Genomic DNA, 26206 nt, shown 5'->3' with positions numbered 1-26206 from the left:
GATGCAGAGGACAGGTACGCACTCCTAAATCACCATGCTTATTATTTGGCAAAGAAAACTGACCACCCTCTTCAGTCTGCTTTTCAGGTTATTTATGGGTCTGGTTCTTAGTCTTGTTGACAGCTTGCTTGTTCCCTTAGCGCTAACCTCAACCCAGAAGTGAGGTTGGGAATGAGAGCAGACAGCTGTTCAGCCCTCCAAAGTGAAGATCAGCAAGAAGGTGTCACAAGTTTCCTTCAGGGGCCCTGTTTCAGACCTGTTTTTACCACGGACCTTGGTTTTCCCTTCTTTGAACCACAATCCTCGGCCTGAGTAGCCTGACATTGGTAAGTAACCGTTATTTAATGCCTTGGGCTGTTACCCCTATGAGGACAGGGAACTGTGCGATACCTCGACATGGAAGGGCCTTTGCACTGGCAGAAGTGTCCTGGTGAGCGTGAAGTGAGTGGGCAGATAGATACAAAAGAACCATTTTTCCTTCTTTCTCAGGCTGGACTTAAAAACATTTTCAGACACTGAAGACCAAAAACTGCAGGTGTGTGTTTGAGGGAGAAGGGAAGAGGCTCTCAGCTGTGCAGGAAGCCTGCAGGATGTTTTCAGCCCGTATGTGATCCGTCACAGGACGCACACCGGTAGCCACCGCTGCCTTCCTGAGCAGAGGAGTGAGCGAGGGGGTGGTGTGTCCAGAGGGAGCTCTGCTTCCAAGGGCTTGGTCACGAGAAGCTATGGTCGAGTGCAGGCTGCCTGTGCAGAGCCTGGGTCTGTGACCCTGTTTGCTTATGGCTTTTCTGGTAGCTCCTTAGAAGCCAAGCACTGCAGCAGAAGGTTTGTATGTTTAGGCGAGGGGCGTCCCTGGAAGAGAGGAGCAGGAGTACAGCCCCGAGCACAAAGAAAGGGAGGAGGTGAGGTCAGCCGTGCATGGAAGATAGTTTCAGTGGAGGGGGCAAAATATCCAAGGAGCCCCTGTGCAAAACGGTCCTGTGAAATGTGCTCTTTGCTCAGAGTACAACTAACCCAGCGGAGACCCAGGGAGGAGGGGGAGGAAGCTTTTGGATATAGCAGCAGCCTGGGAAAGGAAACGGGATTCTGAGCCAAGGAGTGGGGGGGGGGGGGGGGGAAGTCAGATGACACCTGCAAACTGGAAGTGCTTTGGGAGTAATGCTGCACACAACAGAAACTCGTCACTGCTCCCTTCTCCTGTTCCTATTTGATTCCAGTCATGCAGCCTGCTTCCAGCCTTCCCCATCTGCTTCTCCCAAGGAAGGAAAAGAAAGAACATGAGGTCTAGAAAGTCAAATGAACTTCCTTGTTTCTGCTGTGAAGGGAAGATGTGGGAGCCCCTTGTCAGGAGCAGGTCGGGAGGGCAGCTGGCATGGGGAGAGGAGGGGTGGAGAGCTGGGGTTGGTGATGTCTCATCCCACTGCTAGTAAGAACCCAATCAAGTCTCCTGCATTTTATAAATAGGTTGGTTTGGTTCCCACCACGTGTTCTCACCTCTCCACCTTATGGATCTGCGACACAGGAGCCTCAAGTGCCAGAAACAGCATCTTAGTCCAACCTCTTGTCTGCACCCGGCTGTGCCTAGCACAGAAAATCAGAGGAGAGGGCAGAGCCCCCCTCCCTCCCCAATTCCAATGCTTGAAGGAGCCTTGCCAGAAGCCGTGTTCACCTGCTATAAATTTTGCTTTATGTTGTATGGCTGTGCTTGGCCCCAGTGTGCAGCTGTGGGGCCACGGGGTGGTTCTGCCCTTTGCTGGGCAGGTCTGCAGGGCCAGCCTAGCCTTCCATGCTGCCTCCCCTCTGTGCTCAGAGGAGGCGAAAATGCAGGTTAAAATAAAAGGATTTAAACCCCACCTGGGCATTAATGTTTGCATGAAAAAAGATGCTTTTAATTCTTTCAGGAGATAACTTAATTCTCAGAAGAGATGCTGGGAAAAATTTGCTTCCTCTACGAGCATGCAAAAAGTACTCCAGGAAAAACTGAAAATGAACAGGAAAAGATTGCTTTCTCCTCGCCTGCTCAGCAGGTGAGCAGGAGCCGGGGGGGTGTGAGCAGGAGCCGGGGGGGTGTGAGCAGGAGCCGGGGGGGTGTGAGCAGGAGCTGGGGGGTGCGTTACCAGCGCTGTGTTGTGCCGTGGCTCCCTGCCAGGCAGCCCTGCTGCCCTGCTGGGAGCTGCAGCTTCTGATGCCTGGGGGCCTTGCTGGGGTCCCACAGTGCAACTGTTATTGGAACTGTTTTACCTTGCATGCGATGACTTAAAATAATAGTTATCTGTTGCTGGGATTTTCCAGGGGATCCTTTTATTCATTCAACTATCATGCTCAGCAGTCTTAGCCATGCATCCTGCATGGCTGGAGCGCACCACTCTGCCCCCCAGGCTGCTGAGAGATGCTGGGCAGGTAAATGGGGAGGATTTAGCATAGTCTGGGAGGCAGGACCCATGACTTCTAGAGCTACAAGTATAGATGTTTTGTAGAGAGATCAGTCAGCATGGAGAGCACTCCCTGTTCTCCACGTGTGTCACGCTGTTAAATGCTGTGGCATGCCAGGACCTGGCCACAGGCTTTGGTGGCTTCATTGCTGCTTTACTCATACTGTCAGGGTCATCTATTTTCATCAGTTCTGTAGGAATTGCCTTCGCTGTTACAGGGCCAACCTCTCTGCTAATGGAGAGCAATGCTGTAGCGACATGGGCCAGGTGCCGTGTGGCTGCCTCTGCCTGGGTGGGCTCGCAGCCCCCTGCACCCCCCCAGCCCCACAACATAGGGCAGGGCTGAAGGCTACAGCCAGCACTGGAAATTGCCTCCCTTGGTCTTCACTTTGCAAAATGCTTCAGGACAAAAATGTTTCAGTAAGCATTTATTGTTGCATGAGAAAGAGATGTTATAGAGTAACTCTTTTTTAACGGATTATTTGTCAAGGATAACAAAATCAAAAAATGTTGGCAATTGCTGCCTGTATTAAAGTTATAAAACAAGGACTGGTACTGCTCTTCCACAGTACACAGCCTGAACACGGCAGTCTCTAACGTGTTGCTCATTCTCTTGCCATTGTGAAGCGTGGCCATCCATGATAAAATTAGCAAAGCCCCAAGCCCCTCGGTCATTTACAGTACCATTTTGCAAGCCTAAAAGTGCCCTGGCAGATCCCAGGCTGATCACCTTTCTCATGTGATAGAGAGTGCGAGGTCTGCTTGTAAAGGAAATTATTTTGCAATTGCTTTAAAAGAAACAAACAAACTGTCCAGCCTCTCCCTGGAGCCAGGCAGTCATTGCCACCGCCCAGGGGAGCCACCAAGAGTTCATCTTCAGCATCCCTACCAAAGGATTTTCCCTGTGAGGACAGTGGCCAAGGCTTCCCTACCGAGGCACGGCACAGATCTTGTAGGGCTGTGGGGCCATCGTCATGCCCAGCTTGAACTGGAGGCTGAGCGTGGTGTCCGGGGGCGCCTGGAAGGTGAATTTCTGGAGCAGAGACGTGAAGAAGAGGAAGAGCTCGGAGCGGGCCAGCACCTCGCCCAGGCAGGCACGCTTCCCTGTGGAGACAGCCACTCATGGCATCCTCAGCCTGCGCTGGCTGCCCAGCTGCATTTACTGCCAAAAAAGCCTCTGCCTTCCCTTAGGACCATGGTCCAGCTGTGTTACCCCCTTCCCAGGATGAGTTTTGCAGCCCAAACAGCTCCCTAATGACAGCATTGTCGTTACTGCATGGGCTGCCCCCTGAATTGCGTGTCTTTGTGAGGGCACGTGTGTGTGACCACAGGCGTTGTATCCTCCCCTGCTTGGATAAGCTGTGCTGACCTGCGTGGTCTGGACATGCCCTTGCTGGGAGAGGTGGTTTGTTTGCGCTACACCAAAAAGAGCTACCAGAGAAGGTGTGTGATGCTGGTACAGGAAACAGGGGTTCTAAAAGCAATCTTCCCGAGGAAGCTGTTGGCTGGGGTACCCTGTGGTGGCAACAGTGAAGCCCCTAGTGACCTCAGCCATATGGGAGCAGGAGCACAGAGTGATGCTCTTGCCTTGGTGAAGGTGTTTCTAGGGTCTCTGGCATTTTTATGGTCTTTTATTCATCCTCATCTCTCTTCTGTGCATGTGAAGAGAGGAAAAAAAGGGCTCAGAGTGGGGTTGTGGTACTTTGGGGTGGCTGTGTGAGCACTGCTTGAGCGGCACCTCCCAGGGTGCAGCCAACATCTGCCCTTTGCAGCTGGAAGCCCCATCCCAGTGCCTCAGCACAGAAACACCAAACTCCAGCAAATCTTACCTATGGAAAATGGCACAAAATACTCCCTTTTCCAGAACTGACCGTCCTTCAGGAAATGCCCCGGGTTAAAAGTGTCAGGGGTTTCCCACTCATTCTTGTCAAACATCACGGAGGTTAAATTTGTGACCAAAACAGTGCCCTAAGAGGACAAAAAGAAAAGTAAATTGCACTTTCTCTGTCATTGACAGCAGGAGGGGCATTTTTATTTTTCCGTCTCCTCTCCATGAAGAACATCCAGAGTCAAAATCTGCTGCAATTATTTGTCCACAGCCCCTGCACACCCATTTTTCCTACTTCTTGTCTGTTCAGAGGTGCAATGATTATATAACCATGTTTTCTCCTCATCAGCATCATTTTTATCTGCTGTCATCTTGGGCCAAAGTTCCTATAAAAGCTGTATGAGATGGGACCTGTGCCTCGATGGTGTGTGCAGGAGGTGTCTCGCACCATACAATGTGCTGGACGTTGGACGATAAAAATACATGTTCAAGAGGAGTGAACTCTGGACAGGGCAGAGACACTATGGCTCTGCCCCTCCTGTCTGCACAGGAGGGACCTGGCCTGGTGAAACGTGCCTGGGGAACTGGGATTCTCTTACTAAAGTCTTAGCACTCAGAGGTGGGGTTACCTTTGGTATGTGGAAGCCATCCAAGATCGTGTCCTTCACCGTCAGTCTTGGCACGTTGAAAGGGATGATGTTGCTTTTCCTCTGCACTTCGTGGATGACGGCATTGGTATAGGGCATGTTGCTCCTGTCCTCCACGGTTGGCTGCCGCCCCTGCCCGATGACTGTGTCGATCTCGGCTTGCACGCGGGCTGATGGGAAAGAGCAGGGATCAGCCAAGGTCCAAGAAAAAAACTCCATGGAACAATGCAAGGTGGTTGCTGTGAGGGTCCCCCAAGGACTGGTCTGGGACACCTGGCACTGTTTGCACCTCTTTTGTGTGAGTGCAGGGGGATTCCCAATTTTTTTCTCAAAAAAAAAAAAAAAAAAAAAAAGTCTCTCACAAAGCTATGAGGGCTAAAAGCAAGAAAAACCACTGACTTTATGCTAATTGTACCTTGAATTTCCGGATACATGGCCATATACAGCAGACCCCAGCGGATGGTTGTGGAAGTGGTCTCAGTCCCGGCGAACAGCAGGTCAAGTGCACATGCCACGAGGTTTTCCTCCTGGAAGCTGCCACTGCCGTTATCCTTTACAAAAAGATGCATTAGTGCTGCATGAACAGCGAGGGCTGCCCTGATACCAGGCTTAGTCCAAGTCAACCCCGAGGATTTTGGCAGAAGCTGCTGGCCCCCTGTACCTCCATCCCACCGGCAAGTGCCCTGAACCTCATGTCCATCCTAAGCTCATAAATGGCCACACAGATAGCTCAGGTGGAGAATTTGGACTAATTTCTCATCCCTCCTGATTTCTAAGCCCTGCTGCAGAAGGGTTTGCTCCGTGTTGCTGACCTTGGCTATCTCCTGCAGGTAGCTGTCGATGAAGTCCCGGCTCTCTGAGGGGTTCCAGTCCTCCTTGTGTTTGTTGATCTTCTCTTTCACAAACCTTTTCAATGATCTCCAGTTTTTAAAAATGGTTTGGTGGGATCCGGGTAAGAATTTCATTATAGATGAGAAAGAGTTGTACAGCTTTGGACACAAAAGGAGAAAGGCAAATTGAATAAAGGACTGAAAAAACCCTTCTGATATCAAAACTTGAGGAGCCTGCAATGCCACGCTTACTAAATTGCTGGAGTTGGTGGAAATAGCTCAGCTCCAGAAGAACATTACAAGGGACCGGTATTCTTATTACGGAGTGACTTGTGCATTACCCGGTGTTACAGCAGGCAGGTTGGCAGTCAGTGGGCAGGAAAGGTTATATAGAGTGAGAGGGAGCAACAAGAGCATTGCACAGCTTGAAAATAAGGCAGAAAGAAATTCCAGGCAAATCTACCCTGTGCAAAGCAATAGGGAATGACAATGAAGTTTGGTAATGAAAATGCTATGAGTTTCAATGTTGACTCCAGAGAAGAAACGATGGCCCTGCAAAACTGCAGACCATCCATGTTGGTGTCAGGAGGGCTGTACCTGGCTTGCGATGGTCCCGTGGAGGCTAACCGTCTCATCTATCAGCTGCAGCAATTTTTGGAAGTCCTCATCGTGGTAGTCAAACCGATTGCCAAAGGTGATGGAGCAGATGATGTTTGAAACGGCATTATTGATTTTAAAGTGAGGGTTGAAAGGCTTCCCTGGAGAAGGAAAAGTGAATGATCAATTCTCTTCCAGTTTTCACAGAAAAGGAGAAGAAAACACAGTGGTCAGAGGTAAAATATTCAATAAATATGAGTGAAATGAGTGGCCCCTGGTGGGCACCCTCCTATGTCACTCCTCTCCTGGGATGCCTCACCGCCCCCATGAGCTGGCCAAGCTTGGCTGGGCAACCCCAGTTCAATCAGATTATGGACATGTTTGTTTACTTTGGAAAGCAAGGTCTGCAGAAGAGTGGATGTCATTTTAATTCATTGGAAATGTCGGTGTTTACACAGACATGGGATTTTCCAGAGATCTCTGAGAGAGCAGTAGGTTGAAGGTGGGCTATGAATAATGCTTTGGGTGTTACCTAGTTGCATTCACCAGTCAGTTTGAAGGCAAAACACCTGTAAAAGGGAGCTGGGATGCTGGCAGAGTGCTAGCATCGCTTGCAAGGCGAGGCATTTTTCAGCATGCAGTGAAATTATAATGGGCCATACCAGTTCCTGCCTTCAGCACAGCTTATGAGGGCCGTGGCACTCACCCTGCTCATCCCCAAACACATCCACGAGGAATCGGCACTCCTCCTGGATGCGCTCCTCCAGGCTCCTCTTCCCCAAGCCGAAGTTTCGGAGGGTGGTCAAGGTGAACCTCCTCTGCTGCTTCCACAAGTGCCCGTTGGAGGAGACCAGTCCTGGCAGAAACACCCCACCGTGAGCCAAGGCAGATCCCTCCACCGAGGGGAAAATGCTCCAGGGCTCTGCCTTATTCCAGCTATCTCAGACCTCTGCAGGGTCAACGCTTTGACCTTACAGCTGAGATATGTGTCCTGAGGGATAACTTACCCATTTTGCTGAAGACCTCACTGTCGAGAGGAATTTCAGGGCGATCCATGAAGTTTTCCCCTTGGTTTACAAGAGCTTCCTTAATAATCCGCAGCCCATTTATGAACACAAACGATGTGCCTCCCATCTGCAAGCTGAAGATGTCCCCGTATTTATTAATAAGCTGGGAGGAAATAAATAAAAGATGTTTAATTTGCAATGAATGTGTCTGTTGGGACAGGGACAGCCCTGTCAGGGGACACAGGTGAAAATAAGGGAAGCTGAGAGCGGGAGGGGGGACAGGGTGTTTGCACAAGTGTCTGCTTGTCTGCATACAGTCTTTTCTCTTTCCTCTTTCCCCGAATCACTGATCAGGAGATGGTGTTAATTGGCCGTAAGTCAAGTTAAACTCTCTAGGTTTGATTTTTCAGTCCTGTGTTTTTCCAGCTTTTATTTCACTCCCTTCCCAAACGCCCTTCCAGTCCCTGGTCAGACCTATGGGGATCCTACAGCCGTGACTGCACCCGTGGTGTCATGTCGTGTCCTTTGCCCAAAGGTTTGCTCCACACTTGTCCCCCTCCTTGTACCTGGGCAAACTTCATCCACGTTGCTGCCGACCGAGGGCAAACCTCCTGCCCACCCCAGGATGAGCTCCTCTGAGTCCTCATGAGCCATGGGGTTTGCGTTAATCCCCTCCCTGCACTGCAAAGGTTGCATAGCCGCAATCCCCTCTGTCCCCTTCCCCACGGTGCCCACCACCCCCATACCTTCTGCATTGTAGTGTAGGGATTGTTGAAGTCCAACAGGTAGATGTGCCCTATGAAGGGGAGGGAGAAGGGGGTGGGAGGGAAGTTCTTTGGCTTTCTGTGCTTCATGTAGTCAGCGACGAGCAGGAAGACAATGAGGAAGACGAGGAGCATCTGGAAGGAGATGCTCTCCCAGAGGAAGCGCAGCATGGGTGGATGGTGGGGCTCCGCAGGCATGTGTCCCACGGCAGGTCAGGGCAGATTGAGCTCACGGGGCACCACGGAACCTCCCAGGGACACGGGGAGATGGACAACGTGCTGGTGCAGCTGTGGGTGCAAACAGAAGACAGCATGGAGTGGCTTTTGCTGACCTGGCCTGGAGGCTGTGTTCGGACTCCTGCTTTCCCAGGTTTCAGCAAGGGCCATCTGATTAAACCCCTTCTTGATTAAATTCATGCATTTCCTCTGATCTCGATAAAAAAAAAATGAAAAAACAAACCAAAACACACCCAGCTCTACCTTTCCCCTCCCGCCTCCCACCACTGCTTTACAAAACCCCAGTGATCCACGTCCTTGTGTAAAGGACAGAAACGACCTTTGCAGAGCCAGGATTAAAACCTTCTGGCAGCCTCGCTGTGCTGTTCCCACAAACACATGGCTTGGTGCAAGCCCCGCTCTCTCCTCCCTGTGGTGCCCTCACCGTGCCGTGTCTCGGTGTCAGCTTCACAGAGCCAGGAAGGCTCCAGATGCTCCAAGTGCCTTGCGCTTTCCTTGTTTGCAGAAGCTCGTTTGCTGGTACAGAGTCCTGGACTGAGCCCGACGTCAGTGGGAACGTCTGAGATAAGGTTGCGCAAACCTTTCACAAACCATCTGACTCATGGGTTGAGGTTTTGGTGCATCAGGGTGATATGGGCTGTAAGCAAACAGCTGTCCAGGATCTGTAGCGGTTTCTAAGTATCGTAATTTTCTCATCTCCACTGGACAAGTGCAAGCATGGCAACCTGCTCCAGCCATGAGGTTGGCCCTGTCCTGAGCCCTCCAGCCATCCCTTCCCACTTGCTTTGGCCTTTGAGTCCATAGCCCATGCTGAAGCCTTGCCCAAAGCCCCCCAAAAAACTAAGGCAGGTGCTGAAAAGCCAAAGCAGATGCCCAGCTCTGCAGGCTGTGGTAGCTGGTAACAGGCTGTGCCAAATTTTCCCATCTAAGAGTGGCTCTGAGACAGGTAGATGATCAAGCATGTACACCACATATTGAATTTTGACCTATATGTGTTGTGTTTTATTGTGAAAGAAGCAGGGGCATTTGCAACAGCAGTTTGCCATTGCACCATGTGGGTCTGCTGCGGTCATTTGCAGTCATCAGCTGCCATCTTGTGCTCTGGGGGAATATTTGGGTTCATTTTCTCTCTTTTGGGGACATCAGTTGTGGCCGTTGGGGTTGTCCAGTGCCGAAGACACTGGAAGAGATGCAACAGCACCGCTGCAGCAAGGCCATTTGTATGAGAGCAAAGCCACTGCATAACCTCTACACTTGAGAAACTTGAAAAGTTAAACCAGTGTTTTATTCTGGAACTTAAATGAGAAAAAACTGTTTTCAAGGAGAATCTCTCTTTCTACCTCTGGCTTTTAAGCACACTTAGGCATGAGCCTGTGGAGATGCACGTGTTCCCCTTCACTCACATGCGATGTTCCACTCAAAAAATAAACAAATTCATGCCTCCTGCATTTATGGTATGGGACCATTACATTTAGAAATGGGGGGGTGGGGTGGGTTTTTTTTCCCAACTGATCTTAAAAAAAAAGAAGAAAAAGAAGACGACTTCAATCATTTAGTCTCTCCATGAGTAGAGAAGGAAACCCTTAAAGTAACAGAGAAAAGCAAGTTTGAAATGGAAAAGGGAAGAGATCAACATTTGTTTGCTAAGCCAGTGCAAATAATACAATCTGTAGCCACATGCCAGAGGTCAGATCTACACCAGAGCGAATAAAAACATGGAGAGAAAGCAGTGCCTAGTCCTGCATGGCTTTGAAAACTTCATAGGTGAAGAAAAGTCCACAGATCTTTTATGTTTTCTCTTTCAGAAAGAAAAAAAAAAACCACGGGAGGCTGTAACTGCAAAACATTAATTAAAAATGCAATAGGATTAAAGCGATCAGTTAGAAGGACAGCTCATTGACAAAATCCCTGTGTGCCCAGCATGGCAGGGATGTGATGTGCAAAGGACTCTCCCATGTGGCATAAATCTGCCACTGCACAGTGATTGCTTTGTAATGCAGCAAAGGTGGTTATTGCCAGAGATGGAGGCTAAAGCCAGTGGAAATGAAACTTGATTTAATCCTCTTTTCCTGTTAACTGTTCACTATCCTATGTGGGTGCCCATAGAAAAGTCATTATGAAAGGTGAGAAGAAAAAAAGAGGAAAAATACCAGTCTTTGCTGTGACAAACAAAATTTATTGCAAACAAAAGCACACAGAAGACAGCATTTCTAAGCATTAATTCTTGGTCACATAAATTGAAAAATTCTCTACAAGTTGCATATGTAATTAACTCTTTTCCAAAGAGACCCTGGTATGGGCAGAAGCAGCGTCTCCATCGCAGGCGGCGCCATCCCCCCAACCCAGCTCCTCGGCCCCATGCTATGGACATGCTCGTCGTGCATGGCCACGAAGTTTTGCCAGAAGCGGAAGGGAAGTGGGCAAGCTCGTGACTTCCCCCAGCAAAGCCTCTGCACCACCGTTTCCTTCCTGACGGCCAGTGGCGAGCCGTCACGGGCACGACCCTTCTGACACTCTCTGCTGCTTCTCCTTCTGTTGGGCTTCGGCTAAACTGCTCCTGAGCAACCCCATGCAATGATTTTTTTGCAACTTTTCTTTCCTGTTGTGTGTTTTACTACCACAAACCTTTTTGGATAAACCTTTCCTGCTCATTCAATTGCAATATTGCATTTTTATAGCCATTCGTGACCTGGAGGTATGGCTCCTCATGCCATCCCACTTGGGCTGGCCTATGGTAGAAGCTGCTTCTACCACCCTGTAGCCTCCTAATTAAAACTTCCGTATCTGTATGAGATTAAAAAACTGCATGCTCCTGCTGCAAGGATCTCTATTTCTATTGCAAAGCGGCAACACGGTGGTGTGGGGAACGCACACCAAACCGAGGCCCTGGCCACTGAGCCTCAGGATTGGCTATGGCTGCCTGGAAGTCCAAATTGGTGTTGAGGCATGAACCCAGAGCTTGTACGTCCAAGGCCAGCTGCCCCCACTGATCAGGGAGACCTCAGAAAACACAGCCCATGGTCATTCAGGGTGCTGCAGCATTGGGATTTAGGGGTTGCTAAATGGTCTCTGGGTGGTGGACATATCCTCTACGGAAGCATCACCGTAGACCCAACTGTGCCCATGGTTTTGCAGCTGGCAGACACCTTCCTGGGAGATGCTAATGGCAGAAATTAAGTAGCAAGGCTTTTAAATTCATGCATTTTGTCAAACTGATAGAGGGGAGGAGGCAGGAGGCGAAGGGAAAAGCCCCAAGGATTGTCCTCATTGCAGTGTGCAGGATGTGGCCCTCCTGCCCCTCCCACTGCCACCCGCATGTTGGTGGGTGCTAGACATCAGTGGCCCATCACTTTGGCGCCAAATCTATGGAGCAGATAGGAGAAGGGGCACTTTCCAGGCTTGTGGAGGGCTGAAGCAGGGGGGCGTGGGGCAGCCCCACACTGGCCTCAGTTGCGAGGCAGTGCGCAGATCTGGAAGGGCTTGGGGCAGCGTGTGAGGCTGAGCGTGAAGGCAAAGGTCAGCGTGGTGGCCACCGGCGCCCGGAAGGTGAACTTCTGCAGGAGGGCTGTGAGGAAGATGAAGAGCTCGGTCCTGGCGAGCTGCTCCCCCAGACAAGCCCGCTTGCCTAAAAAAGAGAAAAATAACCCCACTGAGTCCCGAGCGAGCTTCAACAACCTCTCGGGCTCCTCTCTCATGCACCGCCTTGCATAGGCTGCGGGAGCTTTTCTTCCTCGAAAGGTTAGGTGGCAATGTTCACCCACACATTTTGCAGAAATCTTTCCCAGAAGTTTACTGCTGAGCAAACTGCCACGGCTGTTTGGATAGACGAAGAGGGGAAACTCGTAGGAAAAAAAACCAAACCAAACATTTATGCAGCTTGTGCAAGAGGAAAAAGCCTTATTTTTTCATCCTTTGATAACAAATTGATTGCCCTCCTGCTCCGAGCAGTCAGCATTAACTGTTACAGGGATTTTGACTGTGGGAAATGCTGGGCATAGGCTGAAAGCCGGAAAAGGAGCAGTACCCCCTACTCTGGAGGGGGTGTCTTAGGGAAAAAAAAAAAAGCATTGCATGAAGGAAAACCATCTCCCCATCCATCATCCTACCTGCAGAGAAGGGCAGGAAAGCCTCCCGCTTCCTGTACTGGCCGTTTTCCAGGAAATGTTCAGGATTAAAGGTGTCTGGAGTCTCCCACACATTTTTGTCAAACATTATCGAAGTCAGGCTGGTCATCAGGGTGGTGCCCTGCAAGAGGTGGAGAAAACGGGTGATTATGTGACAGAGAAGAGCCAATGTGTTGTCAGACTAGTTTATTATTAGCTCTGTTCTATACACAATGATGTAAACTACATTTTTTTTAAGGGCAAAATGTTTTTTCCTCAGTAAGTTATATGTAATTAAATGAGGGTGAAAGCCTACCGGATTGTTCACTTCTGTGATCCTCTATATATCACCATAGTGTTGATCCATACCTTGTGCTGCTGTCACTGGCGATGTTAATATAAACCATCTTTAAATTGATAACATTGTGTTCCCATAGGAATTTGAAGCAATTCAACCAAATATTTTTCAATAGATCCCCTTTATTGTACCTTTTTAAAAAAACCTGATCTGGTTTATCTCCACATTCTCCATCAGAAAAGGAAAAATAGTTTAATCAATGTGGAGCAAAATGCCCAGATTTTTCTATTTTTAATTTTCCTTGATGCAACCAATCATGTACATGGAAGAGACTAGATATATCTAAATCTCATATTTGCTTTCATAATGCCAGAACGGTGTGTACGCATCAATACTTATTACCTGGCTTTTATCAAGTGTTACTTTGAATAGATAATTTTTAATACTCTGTGGAATTAACAAACCCGAACTGTTTGCTTTCCTGTGTTTCTTGGCCCTCTATTCCCATAATGCCTTGAGGGTGTCTTGTATAAAATTTAAGGGATAAACCTTGTAAAGCTGAAAATTATGACCAACACTGTAGGATCCCACAATTCTCCTCCACAAGGAGGTGAGACCCATAAGAGCCCTACAGTGTCCATCAGGAGGGCGTGTATTTTCTATATAACTGTGATATCTCCATAAGATCCTGCTGATTGGTTCCCCTCCAGATGAGATCTGGGACTTGGGCCATGAAGACCTAGCTCTGGTGGGGAATGGGAGGGCTGGTGGTCTCCATGTACTTTGGGCAGGTGGAAGCCGGCCAGGGTGGTGTCGCTGGTGGACATCCTGGGCACCCCCAGCGGCACGACGTTGCCCATCCGCAGGACCTCGCTCAGCACCGCGCTGGTGTATGGCATGTTCTCCTTGTCGGCCATGGTGGGCTGGCGGTACTGGCCGATCACTGTGTCAATTTCGAGCTGCACTTTCTCTATGGAAAGAGAGAAAAAAACCCACCTTTGCTCAAAAGGTTCCCAATAAGAAAACAGGGGCATAGACATGTCCAACATGTGGTAAAACTGGAAATAACTCTGTTTTCTGAGTTTTACTTATCTGGTGTTGGGCTAAATGAAGGACTCATCAGTGGCCTACCCTGAATGTGGGGGTATGCAGCCATGTAGAGTAAAGCCCAGTGGATGACAGTTGCTGTCGTCTCAGTCCCGGTTAAGAAGAGGTCCAGGGTGGAGCACAGCAGGTTTTCCTCGTGGAAATATGAGTTGGTGTCACCCTTAAACTTGGGGAAAAGCATGGCAATGAAAACTCTTATTAGGGCGGAGGTGCTTTCAAGAACCCAATCCAAAACCATCCATACATAAGTCAAGTCCTGTTGCTATTTTATTATCCATCACCCCTGGACTTGGAAATTTCTACCCCTTACTTTCATTGAATTACAAGCCCTGCAGAATGCTTTGAAAGACACCCTGTTTGCTGTAGAGTGACTTTTGAAAGCAGGTAACGTTTTAAAAATGTGAAGTTTCACAATAGCAAACACAGGCCTGTGAGCTCTCATAGAAACGTGAACACGTTCTCTGAGAGTCCTCCTATACCGCATGACAGAATGTAAAATGGAAGAAGACAAAGTGTAAATGCTTTCAAATGGAAAAAAAATCTGTGTGTTTTCAAAGTGATCAGGCTCTTGTTGTTGCTAAAAGTTTGACATGGAAGAGGTAGGGAGGAGAAGGCAGTGCGGGAGGCATGGGCTCCTGTGACAGAACAGCCTTGAGTCTCATCTGCTTATTTCTTGGGTCAAGCTTTAGGTGACTTCAGGTATTTCCCTCTTACCTTTTCTATTTCCTTCAGGTAACAGTCAATATAATCTCCTGCCTCAGACTGGTCCAAATCCTCTTTGTGCTTTGCAATCACTCCCTTCACAAAATATTTAAGTTTCTCCCAGTGCCTGAAGATTCTCCTAAAGGGTCCTGGTAGCCATTTCATGACCAAAGGAAAAGCATTATATAGCTGGTGAGAAATCAAACAGAGCAAAAGAGCATTTCTTGAGTTAAAAAACAGGTATCACAGTTGAGATGATAGTACAATTTATTAGCTCTGCTTGCTACCACGAAAAAAATCAGTTTTGTTGCAAAGGTCAATTTAGTTACACAGATGTAAACAAGTACAAACAAGATAAGAATTGGCCAGATATTTTCTGCTGATAAAGTTGTCTAATATTGGGTGGCCAAAGCTGTCACCTAATGTGAGGTGGCCACAGTGTGGATCCAGAGGAGTCCCTTAGTGCTGGGGTCTGTGGAGGGGGCAGAGATTAGACCTGGCCCATGGTGTGTGGCCATGCAGAAGCTATGTGCAGTCTGTCCCCAAATCCACCTGCTTTGGTTATAAACCTGGATTCTCAGACAGTTATTTGAGAAACCGGTTGGGAAAGGGGTGGGGGAGAAGAAGGGAATTTTCACTGAGAGCGCTACTAATTAACTCTTCTTTTTGTAGAAACATAGACATTTTTAAGGTTTTTCCATTGTTCTTCAGTTATGTCAGGCACTGGTTTTACAATCCTGCAGTGTTTTTTCTCCATGTGCCTCAATAATTTTATCTTGCTTCTTTGCTTTCCTGATGGATTTTGTGTATAAACCCAGTCTAATGTAAAACAATACTCATAGTCATTTCCCTTATAGCATGACTCTTTTTCTACAGGGAAAAGCAGATTACATGAGTGCCTTTGAAACTCCAGTTTCTGAGCTCTTACATGCCACTGAAACTAGAAAAGCATCTGACTGGCTTTACCTGGCCCCAGAAACTTCCCATGAGCAGCAGCATTTCAGCCAGTGAGTGTAGTAATTCCTGGAAATGGTTGTCATGGTAGTTGAAGCGGTTCCCAAAAGTTATGGAACAGATGATGTTCGAAACAGCGCCATTAATTTTGTAATGAGGGTCAAAAGGTTGTCCTGGAGGAAACAAAATGAAAGACAAATTTCTTTTTTTTTCTTTAAAGTCTCAGTCAAAACCACATTCTCTACGAGATCACTAGTTGTGAAGTGAGACCTCACCTACTTTTCACCCATGGTGATGCTAAGGCTTCACTCCGTGTCCTGGGGTCCCCACCACCCCCATCAGCAAGATGCTGGAGGTTGGACTTTGTGTGCCACGACATCCTTTCTCCAAGGACATCTCTTTCCGTCTCCAGCCCAGGCAACTGGCACACACCAATGTTTGCACAGAGCTGCCGAAGCAGGGTTTGAACTGTTCTCCAGGGAAAAAAACCTGTAGGGTGCCATGCTATGGCTGTTGGGTTTGCATGCTCCAACATGGTTTTGGTGCCAATTTTAAATGCCAAGAGAGGGTCCCTCAAAGCTTAGCCTGGGGCAGGGAGCTCAGCACTAACCACACTGCAAAAATGCCATCGCACTGGCCTTCAACAGTCCACCACAAAGAAATCAAGTGGGATGGGAGAGAGGGGAGAGGGTGAGGATTGAAAGTCTTTGCAGCCACCTATAAAATCCAGCAATAGCTCATATGGCCCATAGACTTGATGAACATAGCTCCTAAAAGAGCAAAGTAAGTGTGGTGTGACATTCGTCACATCTGCATTCCTTGGGAGAGCTATCAAGCAGAGACCACCATCTCCTAGGTCACATTTAGGCAGCCTGGAGAGCTACTTGCCATGGTATGAAAGACTAATATCAGTAACGAATCCAGTCCAGCCCTGAGCTGCTGTCAGTACGCTGGGGAGCATCACTTTGAAATGCAAGGCACTCTGCACAGGACTGCTGATCTCTCCACTCTTCAAGAAAGTAATTAAACTGGGCTGGTGCTCAGATATTAGAGTGATGGACATGATCACTATTTGTCATTACTAATGGGAAGAAAGGCCCAAACCAGCAGCTTAATTAGTTTATTGATTAGGACTATAAAGGACTATAATCAATTGGCAACATGAAGTATTTGGCCTGTTCAGTGCAACAGCAATTAAAATGGAGCAAGTTCAGTATATAATTTCACAATTCCTATTTAGATCTTTCTTGTTTACTATATATAGCTCTATAGAATTAGCTAAACCCCATCTGCTTCTATTTAAAGCTGAAGTGCAACATCATCCATGTACCAACATACAAATTATTCTTACTAATATCCCTCTGGCAGTTCTTAAAAGCTGGACCATAAAAGAGCAAGGCACATGCCTCATCTGTGCATGATACAAAAGGAAAGCCTGACTAAACAAATTTTAAAATACTTTGCAAAACCAAGGACAAGCAGAGGTTAACTAAGCCTCTGAGCATACGTGCCTGATCGCAGGAGAGCTGCATTTATTCCTTTGCAGAATACAGGAGAGACTTTCTTAGCCATATAAACATGCAAGCTTTAATAAACACCTAGTATATATTTGCTTAATATTAATAAGGAAGAACTAAAATAGTAGGCCTGAGGTCTCAAATAAGTGCTAAAAGGCGCAGTCTGGAAGTATAAGATAGAGATTTGAGGGACTGAAGAAAAGTTTTGCATGTTAGGAGCTGTGTCGGAGTAACAGTTTTACTTCTTGTTGTTCATTTAGCTGGAAGCTTTGGGCACAGTGCTGTACCTTAACCGCCCACCTTTCTCCTCCTTGATCGTCTCCACAAGGTACCGGCTCTCCTCTTGCACTTTTGACTCGAAACTTACAGCAATGCTTTTCAGTGTTGCTAAAGCAAACTTTCTCTGTTGCCTCCATATATGCCCATTTGATGATATGAGCCCTGTAGGTGGAAAAACCAAGTGAACAAACCTCGCTCTGGGTCACATATGAGTGACAGGATTCATAAATGGCCATTCATCTTGAACAAAAATTCCAAACCAAAGCAAACAGAACCCGTAGACATTAAAAAACTATAGCTTTGCCTGGGAATTAAAATTCAGGAGTAATTGGCTTATGCTAAAGATCTAGCTTTATGGATTTGCTTTAATCTGCTACTTTGTCACTTTGCGTGGGAAAAAAAGGTGTAAGCCAAAATACTATAAGTACTATCACGCTGTTGGCAGAGCTGCAGGCAGGAGCACCATACCCTGTCTCTGGAGCTATATGCAGCTGGGGGAGAAAAAGTAAAGGAGAAATTAAAACCTAGGGGAAAACTCTTCAAGTGTATTGATCGCTGGGCAGCTTGCATTTATTTCTCCTCTTTCATCAAGACCTGACTTTGATCCCATCATCATCCCTAAATCTCAGAGAGATAAAAATGTACACCTGTGCGATTATTAGACTGAATTCAGCTCTTGCCTTCCTCTGTGCAAGCTTTTATGGATGCAGTTACCAAGGGTTGAATTCAGCCTGTTTCTTTCACTCAATTGTTATCATTGCAAATAGATGAAAAAATTGTACCAAAATCCTGGTAGCTGTGCTTACCAAAGCCTCTAAATATTTCTTGGAGAAGTGGAATATTTGGCCGATCTGTAAATATTTCAGCCTGGTGGACAAGAGCTTCTCTCACCATTTGGTACCCGTTGACTACCACAAAAGTCAGACTTCCAAACTGAACGCTGAAGATGTTCCCATACCGACCAGTAAGCTGAAAGAGAGTTCATTGCCCTCTGAGAACAAGAAGGTGGAGATGATTTTCAAAACTCACCTGGACAAGACCTCAAGAAATGGCATACAACTTTGAATTTAGTCCTGCTTGGAGCAAGGGGACTTAAGAAAAACCCAAACCCAAGTCTGCAGGTCCCATCCAACTTTTAAACTATTTCATGAAGTCTGGAGATATAGCATAAAAAATGCTAGAGAGCTGTGGTGTGGGACAGATGGTTTGCTTATATTTGTTAGCAGGTATGACCTGGCTTTCACCAGGTGGTTGCACCAATTTAACTTATAACAAGGAACATCACTTGCTTTTTAACGGGTGGGGACCTACTCTGTCCCTTTTCTTTACAGGAAGAGTACAAGAGATGAAGGCACCACCTGGGTCACCACGACCAGGCTCTTGCTGCTGAGGGCAAAGCACAACAAATAATCCCTTTCATCAACTTTGTGTTTAAAGTAGTGTGGTTTCTTGCTCCATCTATCCCATTTAGAAAGTGGCTCCAACTGCTGATGGCTAGAAACCTACTTCTAATTTTAAGCCTGAATGCATTTATGGCTAAATTATAGACATTTTGCTTGCATGGACTTTGCTAGCACTAGTGTCTCCTCTGCAGCATTTAACTCCCTGATGTATAAGAGCAAAGGGTGATCATATCGTCTCTTGGGCCCTGCTCTGCCAGGGAGCTCAGGCCATCCTCTTTTTAGTATGAGTCTACATGAAAGGACACACATGGTCACCCTGAACTGCCGTGGTGACTCATGAAACCAGTCTGGGGCCAAATGGGTGTCTCAGTCATCATGTGCACGTAAATGAATGTGACTAATTTTATTAATAATGGTTGTGTGTATTGACAAAATATCCTGAGCATGCTGCCTCAGCCTTCCCCAGGGGTTCCACTAGGGGACACCTGTGCTAGTGGCCTGTGAAAACCCAAGGTAGATAGGCTGGCATCAGCCTGCTAAGTAAAAGCAAGAGATAAATAGTCACCAGAAAGGATATTTGCAACCAGCAAGTCAGAACTTTTCCTTCCACTTTTTCAGAGAAGCATACTCAGCATGTATAAAATATCTCTCTTTTGTTGGCTTTGGTGGGAGTCAAAGCTCTGGAAACCTTTCCAGAGCAATCACTGCCTCTTTCTGCAACACAGAAGAAGACACAGGGATGGTTAACTCGGGGTCCTAAATGTTTCTTTCAGATATAATGGGGCAAATTGTTGGCCTCTGAGCAAAGACGATGACAATACAATTTCTAGAGGTGATGTTCACAGTCCAAACAGTTCATTTCTCACACAGCACTTGCCATCCCTCCCCCAGCCTGGCCCAGCACCTCCAAACTCTTCCTGGGCTCTATAAGAAAATGGTCATGGTCAGATGGGAAGAAAGAGGAGGAACATGTAGGTCTTCCTCCATTACAGGTTTCTTTCCCATTGGACCTTCCTACTTCCATGGAAGAGGAGGTGATAGTAAGAGATAAAACCAAGAAGGGTCATGTCTCATACATGGTTTTTATCTAGCTAGTTCTGCAGAGGCTGCCCTTGCTTCACAGGTTTGGTGACAAAAGTCACTGAAGAGGTAAAATATTGTTAGTAGGAGAAATGTCCATGGAGCTCTTACCTTCTGCAGCACAAGATGGAGGGGCTGCTTAAAGTCCACGATGGTTCCCACGAGAGGAAAGAGCTGTGGCCCTGGAGGAAAATTCCTGGGACGTCTCTTTTTCACAAGGTCAATAATCAAAAGAAACATGACCAGAACCACCAGGAGCATCCGACCATTTAGCTTTTCCAAGAGAGAAACCAAATCAGGCCAAAACTGAAGCTCCATCTTGGCTGACGAACTCACATATTTTCACCCCAGGAAGGGACTTGATGCTGTTGTTACATTTGCTAAAACAGGAGTAAGAAAAGACTGGAAAGAAAACAAAACAAGCTAAGATGCTGATAGCTTACTGGGGACAAGACTTGCCGTCAGTGAGCTGCTTTCTCATATACAGCTAACGCCAGACTACCTGCTGAATAACTAAGTGTAAACACTCGGATCTCCAAAAACAACCCGAAAACCTCAAACAACGTTTGGCCAAACAAAAGCAATCTTGCAATCCTTTAGCTTTACATCTCTGTCAGCTCCTAATTTTTTTATGGAAGAGTATTCCTCCTTTTTGCCCTTAACAAGGAGCCCCTTTATACAGACACCTAGCTGGGATTATAAGCATTACAAACATTTGAGGTTAGGTGAAAGCAGCTTACTTGGCTAATTACATACGGTGGGCATTGTATAATTTAAAAAACAGTAAGGCATCTGAGGTGAGGGACACCATGCAAGTCGCTAAGGGCTTGATCCTGTTAAGTGCTAAGCACCATCTGCAAAGGGCTGGATGCCTTCAGTGCCCGCCAAAGCCTGCCTGGCTTTGCCAGAGTCATCAGGTGAAGTTCAGACAAGGGAAGCACTGCGAGATCCCACAGCTCTGCCCAGCCACTTAAACAAGGGTTAAAGGAGCTTAATTTCAAGAGTGAGAACATCATAGGCTCATACACTTGCCAGCTAAAGGAGAGATTGGAACTTATGCATTTAAATCTCCTGGATTTTCTGAAAATCTCCTTTGAATAAAGCTTCACGCTGTCCCTGGGGAAGGCTGCAGTGGACCTACAGTGACCTCTGTGACTGTGAAACAACCTCGTGTCACCTGCCAATATTTTAGCTCCAACCTTGTTGTCCCTAAATCAAGGTTCTTCACCTGGTGTGCAAAACACCAATTAACACAGTGAGTCGAGACATTTGTCTTTATTGCCAGTCTGCAGAGTAGGGTGCCAGGCATTTAACATCAGCCAGCACGCTTCTTGGAAACACATCGGGTCTTTTCATACTAAACGATAACAAAGAAAAATTACATTAGAGTAACCGATTGGTCACTTATACAAACATTCATCTACGCATGTCCCAAGTTTAATTTAGCTTATTAAAATAGGGTCAGCCTACATTTACACATAAAATCTCCTCCTGGGGGTGTGTTTTTTAGTATTATAATTACCTGAGGTAACTAAAGGTTATACCTTCATCCTATCAGCTACCACCAAGTTACAGTTTAACTTGACACCCTGTTACGGTTTCTGCTTAGACGATGGTTAACCTTGAGACAGGTAATGGCAGATCTTTGTGTTAGGCACTTTCTGTCTATCAAAACAGACCTGTCATGGTTGCCTTAACTCTCCGACAGCAACTTGTTTCCAGGTTTCTTTTTTTTTTTTTCTTTTAAGAGATTTACTTTGCAGACAATCTAAATTTATACCAAAGCAAAACTGTCAATAATGATTTTTCAAATTGTTTGCCTAGAAGTTATGGTGAGAAGTTCAGAAGAATGGGAAATTTTTATTGTCTTCAACATTTTTTAGAAAGCCTTAATTTTTCAGGAAAAAAAAAATTTCATAGGAAATAATAACTGGGAAAATTTTAGGTATTCTCTAGTCTTTCAGCACTTTTAAAAGCTTTGCTGTCCATGTCTTTCATTATGTTGGCGACTGCAGTGCCAGCAGAAGCACACAGAGGCTGTACGACAGACCTGCACCGTAGTTATTGCAGGAGTCCTTTTTAAGGGTAATACCTACCTGCAACCCAACACTTCTTGGTTTGAAACATTATTTGCAGGTTTCTGGATGGTATTAGACACCAAATGGGGAGCAGTAATGGGAGAAACATCTCACATAACTTGTCTATAAAGTATATCTTATATGTCACTGTAGCACAGCTGTGAGCAGCAGTGGTTGGACATGCTTTGCTTGTCCCCATTTTGGTGCACCCCTGATGCTCCTGTAACCATTTGCACCAGTGCACATATTCCACCTTTCCCAGCATGGCACGCGAAGCCTTGCTTACCAGAGGCTAAGTCAGGATAGTGGGCTCATGCTCTTCATCCTGGCATCGGGGAGATGACTCGGTTGGTGGAGGTGTCAGCCTACAGCATGCTCAAAGGGACTGTGATGATAAGGCGTCAACTTCTGCTAGCCCAGTTTCACTCCTCTGTTCTTCGCTATGCCATATGATTTGTCAGCATGCACACAGAGTGCAGATCCCTCTACCACTTGTGGCTGCTGTGAATTGGGCTACGTGCAAAGCCAAGGTGTTAATGTGTTCTTCTGGGTGGTGTTGTGGGGGTGGATGCATCGTGGTTGACAGGAGAAATGTTATTTTTAGCAGGAGGAGCACATTTTGCATGTACTCACATGTGTCTTGTCAGTCAGAAACCTCAAGCCTATTACTTTGCCTTGAAGCTTCACATGTCCAAATGCATCTCTTCACAAAGTCCTTAACGTGCCAGATTTACTAAAAATTAGGGAAGAGCATTCCAGTATTACCAGGGCTCTCCTAACCTCAGTAGACAATAACACCAGCATGTTACCAAACTGCATTGCGACGATGCTATTTTGGGTCCCAGGCTTTAATCAAATCAGTTCCAAGCACGTGGTGATGTGCAAATCCCCAAAGCACTGAGGAAGTCATATTGCTGCGGCACACGGGCAGTACAAGAGTGTTGGACAATTCCTATTTTGCAGTCTCAACAAGACCCTTAGCTGTAAGATCCTGGTCACCTGGAAGATGAACCTCTGCCTCTGGCCAGCACCACAAACACAGGAACATTGGTCTTCTGTGGTCCAAATAGCCAAAATGTGAATGAATATGAGATAAGGATGTACACCCATACATCTAATAGGGAGCGGGATGTAAACCCACCTTCCCCAGTTCCTCCCTGAATACCTCTTCTGACCACAGTACACAACTTTTTTATCACCTCACCTGAGCTCATGGATACGGGGTGGATAAATTGTGCCATATTGCATGGACACACACACATCACTGCTTGAATATTAAGGCATCTTGAACAGCCAACAGACAGAAATTGGCCCATATGCTTTGTACCTTCTTCCCTGGCTAGATGTCTAACTGTGTGCAGAAGGTTTTGAAACACAAAGAGAAACATTCTGTTAAAAATGCAATTACCATTTGTTTTTCAAGATATAGTATCCCATTATTTTTTCCAGCGAAGTGAAATTCAATAAGGTTACAACAGAATGTAGTCCAACAGTTACCGTACTTTCAGAGCATTATTTAAGCTACAGAATTTCTTAATGATTAGAAACATATGTAGGAAAAATCACATGCAAAATGAGAATGACTGGAGACAATTTTCCCCCTGAACACTTTTTTTCAGGCAAGTAACAGCTCATCCACCACTGTGGTTCCATCCACCACATTGGAGGTGTGAGACCCCCATGCACCCGGGGAGCCACATGCTCAGGTCATGTCAACTGACAGGCTCCGGCGAAGTCCAAAGGACCCATTCTGATTTACATCAAGGAATATTTTGCTGCTTCTTTCCTCCTTATGTCAGACCCAAAGGAATGATGCCATTTTCACCACGGGCAAACTGGAGAATAGCAGCGACCACCCTGATGTGTGTGTTAAGGCCACGTCCCAGAGGGCTTTCACGCAGGTGTAGCTGCCATTTCATGATCCAGCCCAGGTGAGTCCTAATGAACCCAGAGGCAATGGCAGCTCTAGACACTGATTTCCTTTTAGGATTTTCTTTACTGGATCAAACGAAATCTACAGGATATTTGTAATTGCAGGAGGTGAGGAATGGAGAGTGCTGGGACACCTGTACCTCCTGGAGCAAGCTCAGGAAAAACATGCTTGAACCCAGTCCTTAAGCTTAAGTTCCCTGCTTGGGGTGATTTCACTGGGACATAAGTGCTCCCATGGGAGCTCAGGGATCACATATCTCTGGTAGTCTGACTCCAAGCCCCGAAATCACAGAGCCAAGTCCATATTTACTGCTGTGCATGCATGGCGAATACTAAAGTGCCTCTGATTTTGCATCTTCCCTCTCTCCTACCTAAGACTAGATGCAAATATTCTCCAGGTTTTCCTGGGACTCCCACAGATCTCTCAACTATAGCCTCCTGCCCAGAACAATGTTTTTTCCAACACTAATTAAAGCTATTAGACAGGCAACTGTCACCATGAATGGGTAAACTGAGGCATTATGAGCCTAAGCCAAGTGGTGTGAGTAGACCTACAAAGTATCCCATTGTGCAATCCAGGAGGGAACCCAGAAGACAGGATGCTTTGTCGTCTTCTGCAACAGACCAAAATGTCCCTTTTCTGCTGTAGAAGACAGTTGTGCTGAAGGGATTGCATTCAGATTTGTCAGCCAGATAATTAAATGTAGGTAGCAGAAAGGGCCGCAGGGAGCACTCCCTGTGCCTCCAGACCCTGGATCACCCCCTGACTTTTTGGTCTTTGGGCCAAGATTTTTTTCCCTTCACAGCCAAGAGCTGCATTGCCTTTGCCAGCCCCACGCCGCCCCACATGGCAGACCCCATACGGACGTATTGAACCAGATTTCGGGGGTGCCGGGTGCTTCCCCCCGAGGGGGCCATGCTCGCGGCGCTGCCGGCGGCAGCCGCCCACAATCCCCCCGGCAAGACTCTGCCACCGTCTGCCGCAACCTGGCAGAGCCAGGGCTGCAACCCCGGCTGTTTGCGTGGGGCGGCTTCCCGCATCCGAGCTCTTCCTCTGACTCTCCATAAACCTCTAAAATACTCTCCTTTCTAAGATGCATCTTTTCAGTATTCACAGAGAAGAGTACAGTCACATATTCCTCTCAAAGCCACAAGGACTTGACTAGAGATAAAATGTCATTTATGTACATATCACAAGCGTTTTTCTAGGCACAGATGTCTTTCTGGTGCCAATATGCTGTTTATGTACTTATCTGTCACAAGCACATGTCTACATACATATGCCCTGCTGGCAGAGGCACAGAGCATTTTGAAACTCTTATTAGACTGCTAATGAATAATACGCATACAAAGGAGAAAACAGAAGGTGGATCTATCAGGAACAGCCTCTTTCTTAACTACCTTTTAATTGTAGGAGAAGAAGAAAAGAGATGAATTTTGATATGTTGGCATCTGTGAAGGCCTGCTTAGCAGCATCGAACGCCATCATTTTAAAAGCGGATTTTTCACAGGTTTGGGTATTTTGGGGGGGGATTTTTTTTTTTTTTTTTTTTTAAAAACACACACAAAATTTTGACACTGAGAGTATTGCAAATCCTGGTGCCAATGATGTACGATAGTGTGATTGTCACCATGGAATGCTGAAAAGCCCGAGCAGCTGTTTGGCATATTGACAGTGCGAATTCGGAGCGTTTTAAATGCAAATGACAGTATTCAATTGATCGCACGAAAACAATGGGTCATAGCCTTACCTTTCCTTGGCTATGCTCTGAATAATCAGTCTGCAAATCCATGCACAATACGGATATTGTACACTTTCTGGGGATTTTGTTCCCCGTGTACACCGGGGTCAATATGATGCTGCTTTTGAGCAGAGCTGAAAAAGAGGCACTGCTGCACTGTCCCGGGCACCGGGTTGGGGTGAGGTGGAGAAAGGGGCATAATTTGCTCCAAATCCACCAGGTCCTAAGTGTCAGCCTGTTTTTCTTCACTTCTATCCTTTTCTGCTTGCTCTTTAATCATTCCCAAGGGTGGCTGGCTTTCTGCCTGACTTGTCTCCATTATACCCTGCTGCAATCAATATGGCAAGCAGAAATCAGCAGGAGAAGGCATGTTCTGCTCTCAGTGAGAGCCGGTGGGAGGGAAGGAGATCAGGCCAGCCAGCTGCAACCCCAGCCTGGCAGGCAAACCAAAATCTAGCCGAAAAAGCCTCTGCTAGACGCCTGGGTCCTGTTTCCTTCGTGGTGTCCCCTGCCCGGCAGCGAGCAGCAGGTAAAAGTCTTCCTCCCTCTCCGAGCCCAGGGAGGGCAGGCAGCAAAACCTGGCCATGGCAAAATTCAGCATTTTGTTGTCAACCACTGTTTTTTGCATCTCCTTGATCTGTGGGTTGTGTGCTCTGAGACAGTTCTCAG

General features: G+C 46.9%; 2 protein-coding genes across 2 annotated transcripts; both read right to left on the bottom strand.

Annotated features, from left to right (window-relative positions):
- Window positions 1-3360: 3360 nt before the first annotated feature.
- Window positions 3361-8276, bottom strand: LOC309591713 (cytochrome P450 2J2-like; the record flags this gene model as incomplete). The annotated part of the gene is made up of 9 exons (XM_082314451.1): window positions 3361-3536; window positions 4262-4400; window positions 4890-5077; window positions 5323-5458; window positions 5720-5896; window positions 6335-6495; window positions 7041-7190; window positions 7342-7504; window positions 8088-8276. 9 exons carry the CDS (start codon window positions 8274-8276, stop codon window positions 3361-3363), a joined length of 1479 nt encoding a protein of 492 aa, XP_082170577.1.
- A 3512-nt stretch (window positions 8277-11788) lies between these two features.
- Window positions 11789-20103, bottom strand: LOC309591703 (cytochrome P450 2J2-like; the record flags this gene model as incomplete). The annotated part of the gene is made up of 9 exons (XM_082314438.1): window positions 11789-11967; window positions 12449-12587; window positions 13526-13713; window positions 13875-14016; window positions 14565-14741; window positions 15519-15679; window positions 17324-17464; window positions 18109-18271; window positions 19897-20103. 9 exons carry the CDS (start codon window positions 20101-20103, stop codon window positions 11789-11791), a joined length of 1497 nt encoding a protein of 498 aa, XP_082170564.1.
- Between the last annotated feature and the right edge of the window lie 6103 nt (window positions 20104-26206).

The sequence above is a fragment of the Platalea leucorodia genome, assembly GCF_965183815.1.
Source record: "Platalea leucorodia genome assembly, chromosome: 5".
Lineage (NCBI taxonomy): Eukaryota > Metazoa > Chordata > Aves > Pelecaniformes > Threskiornithidae > Platalea > Platalea leucorodia.
This window is presented reverse-complemented; position numbering and strand designations above follow the sequence as displayed.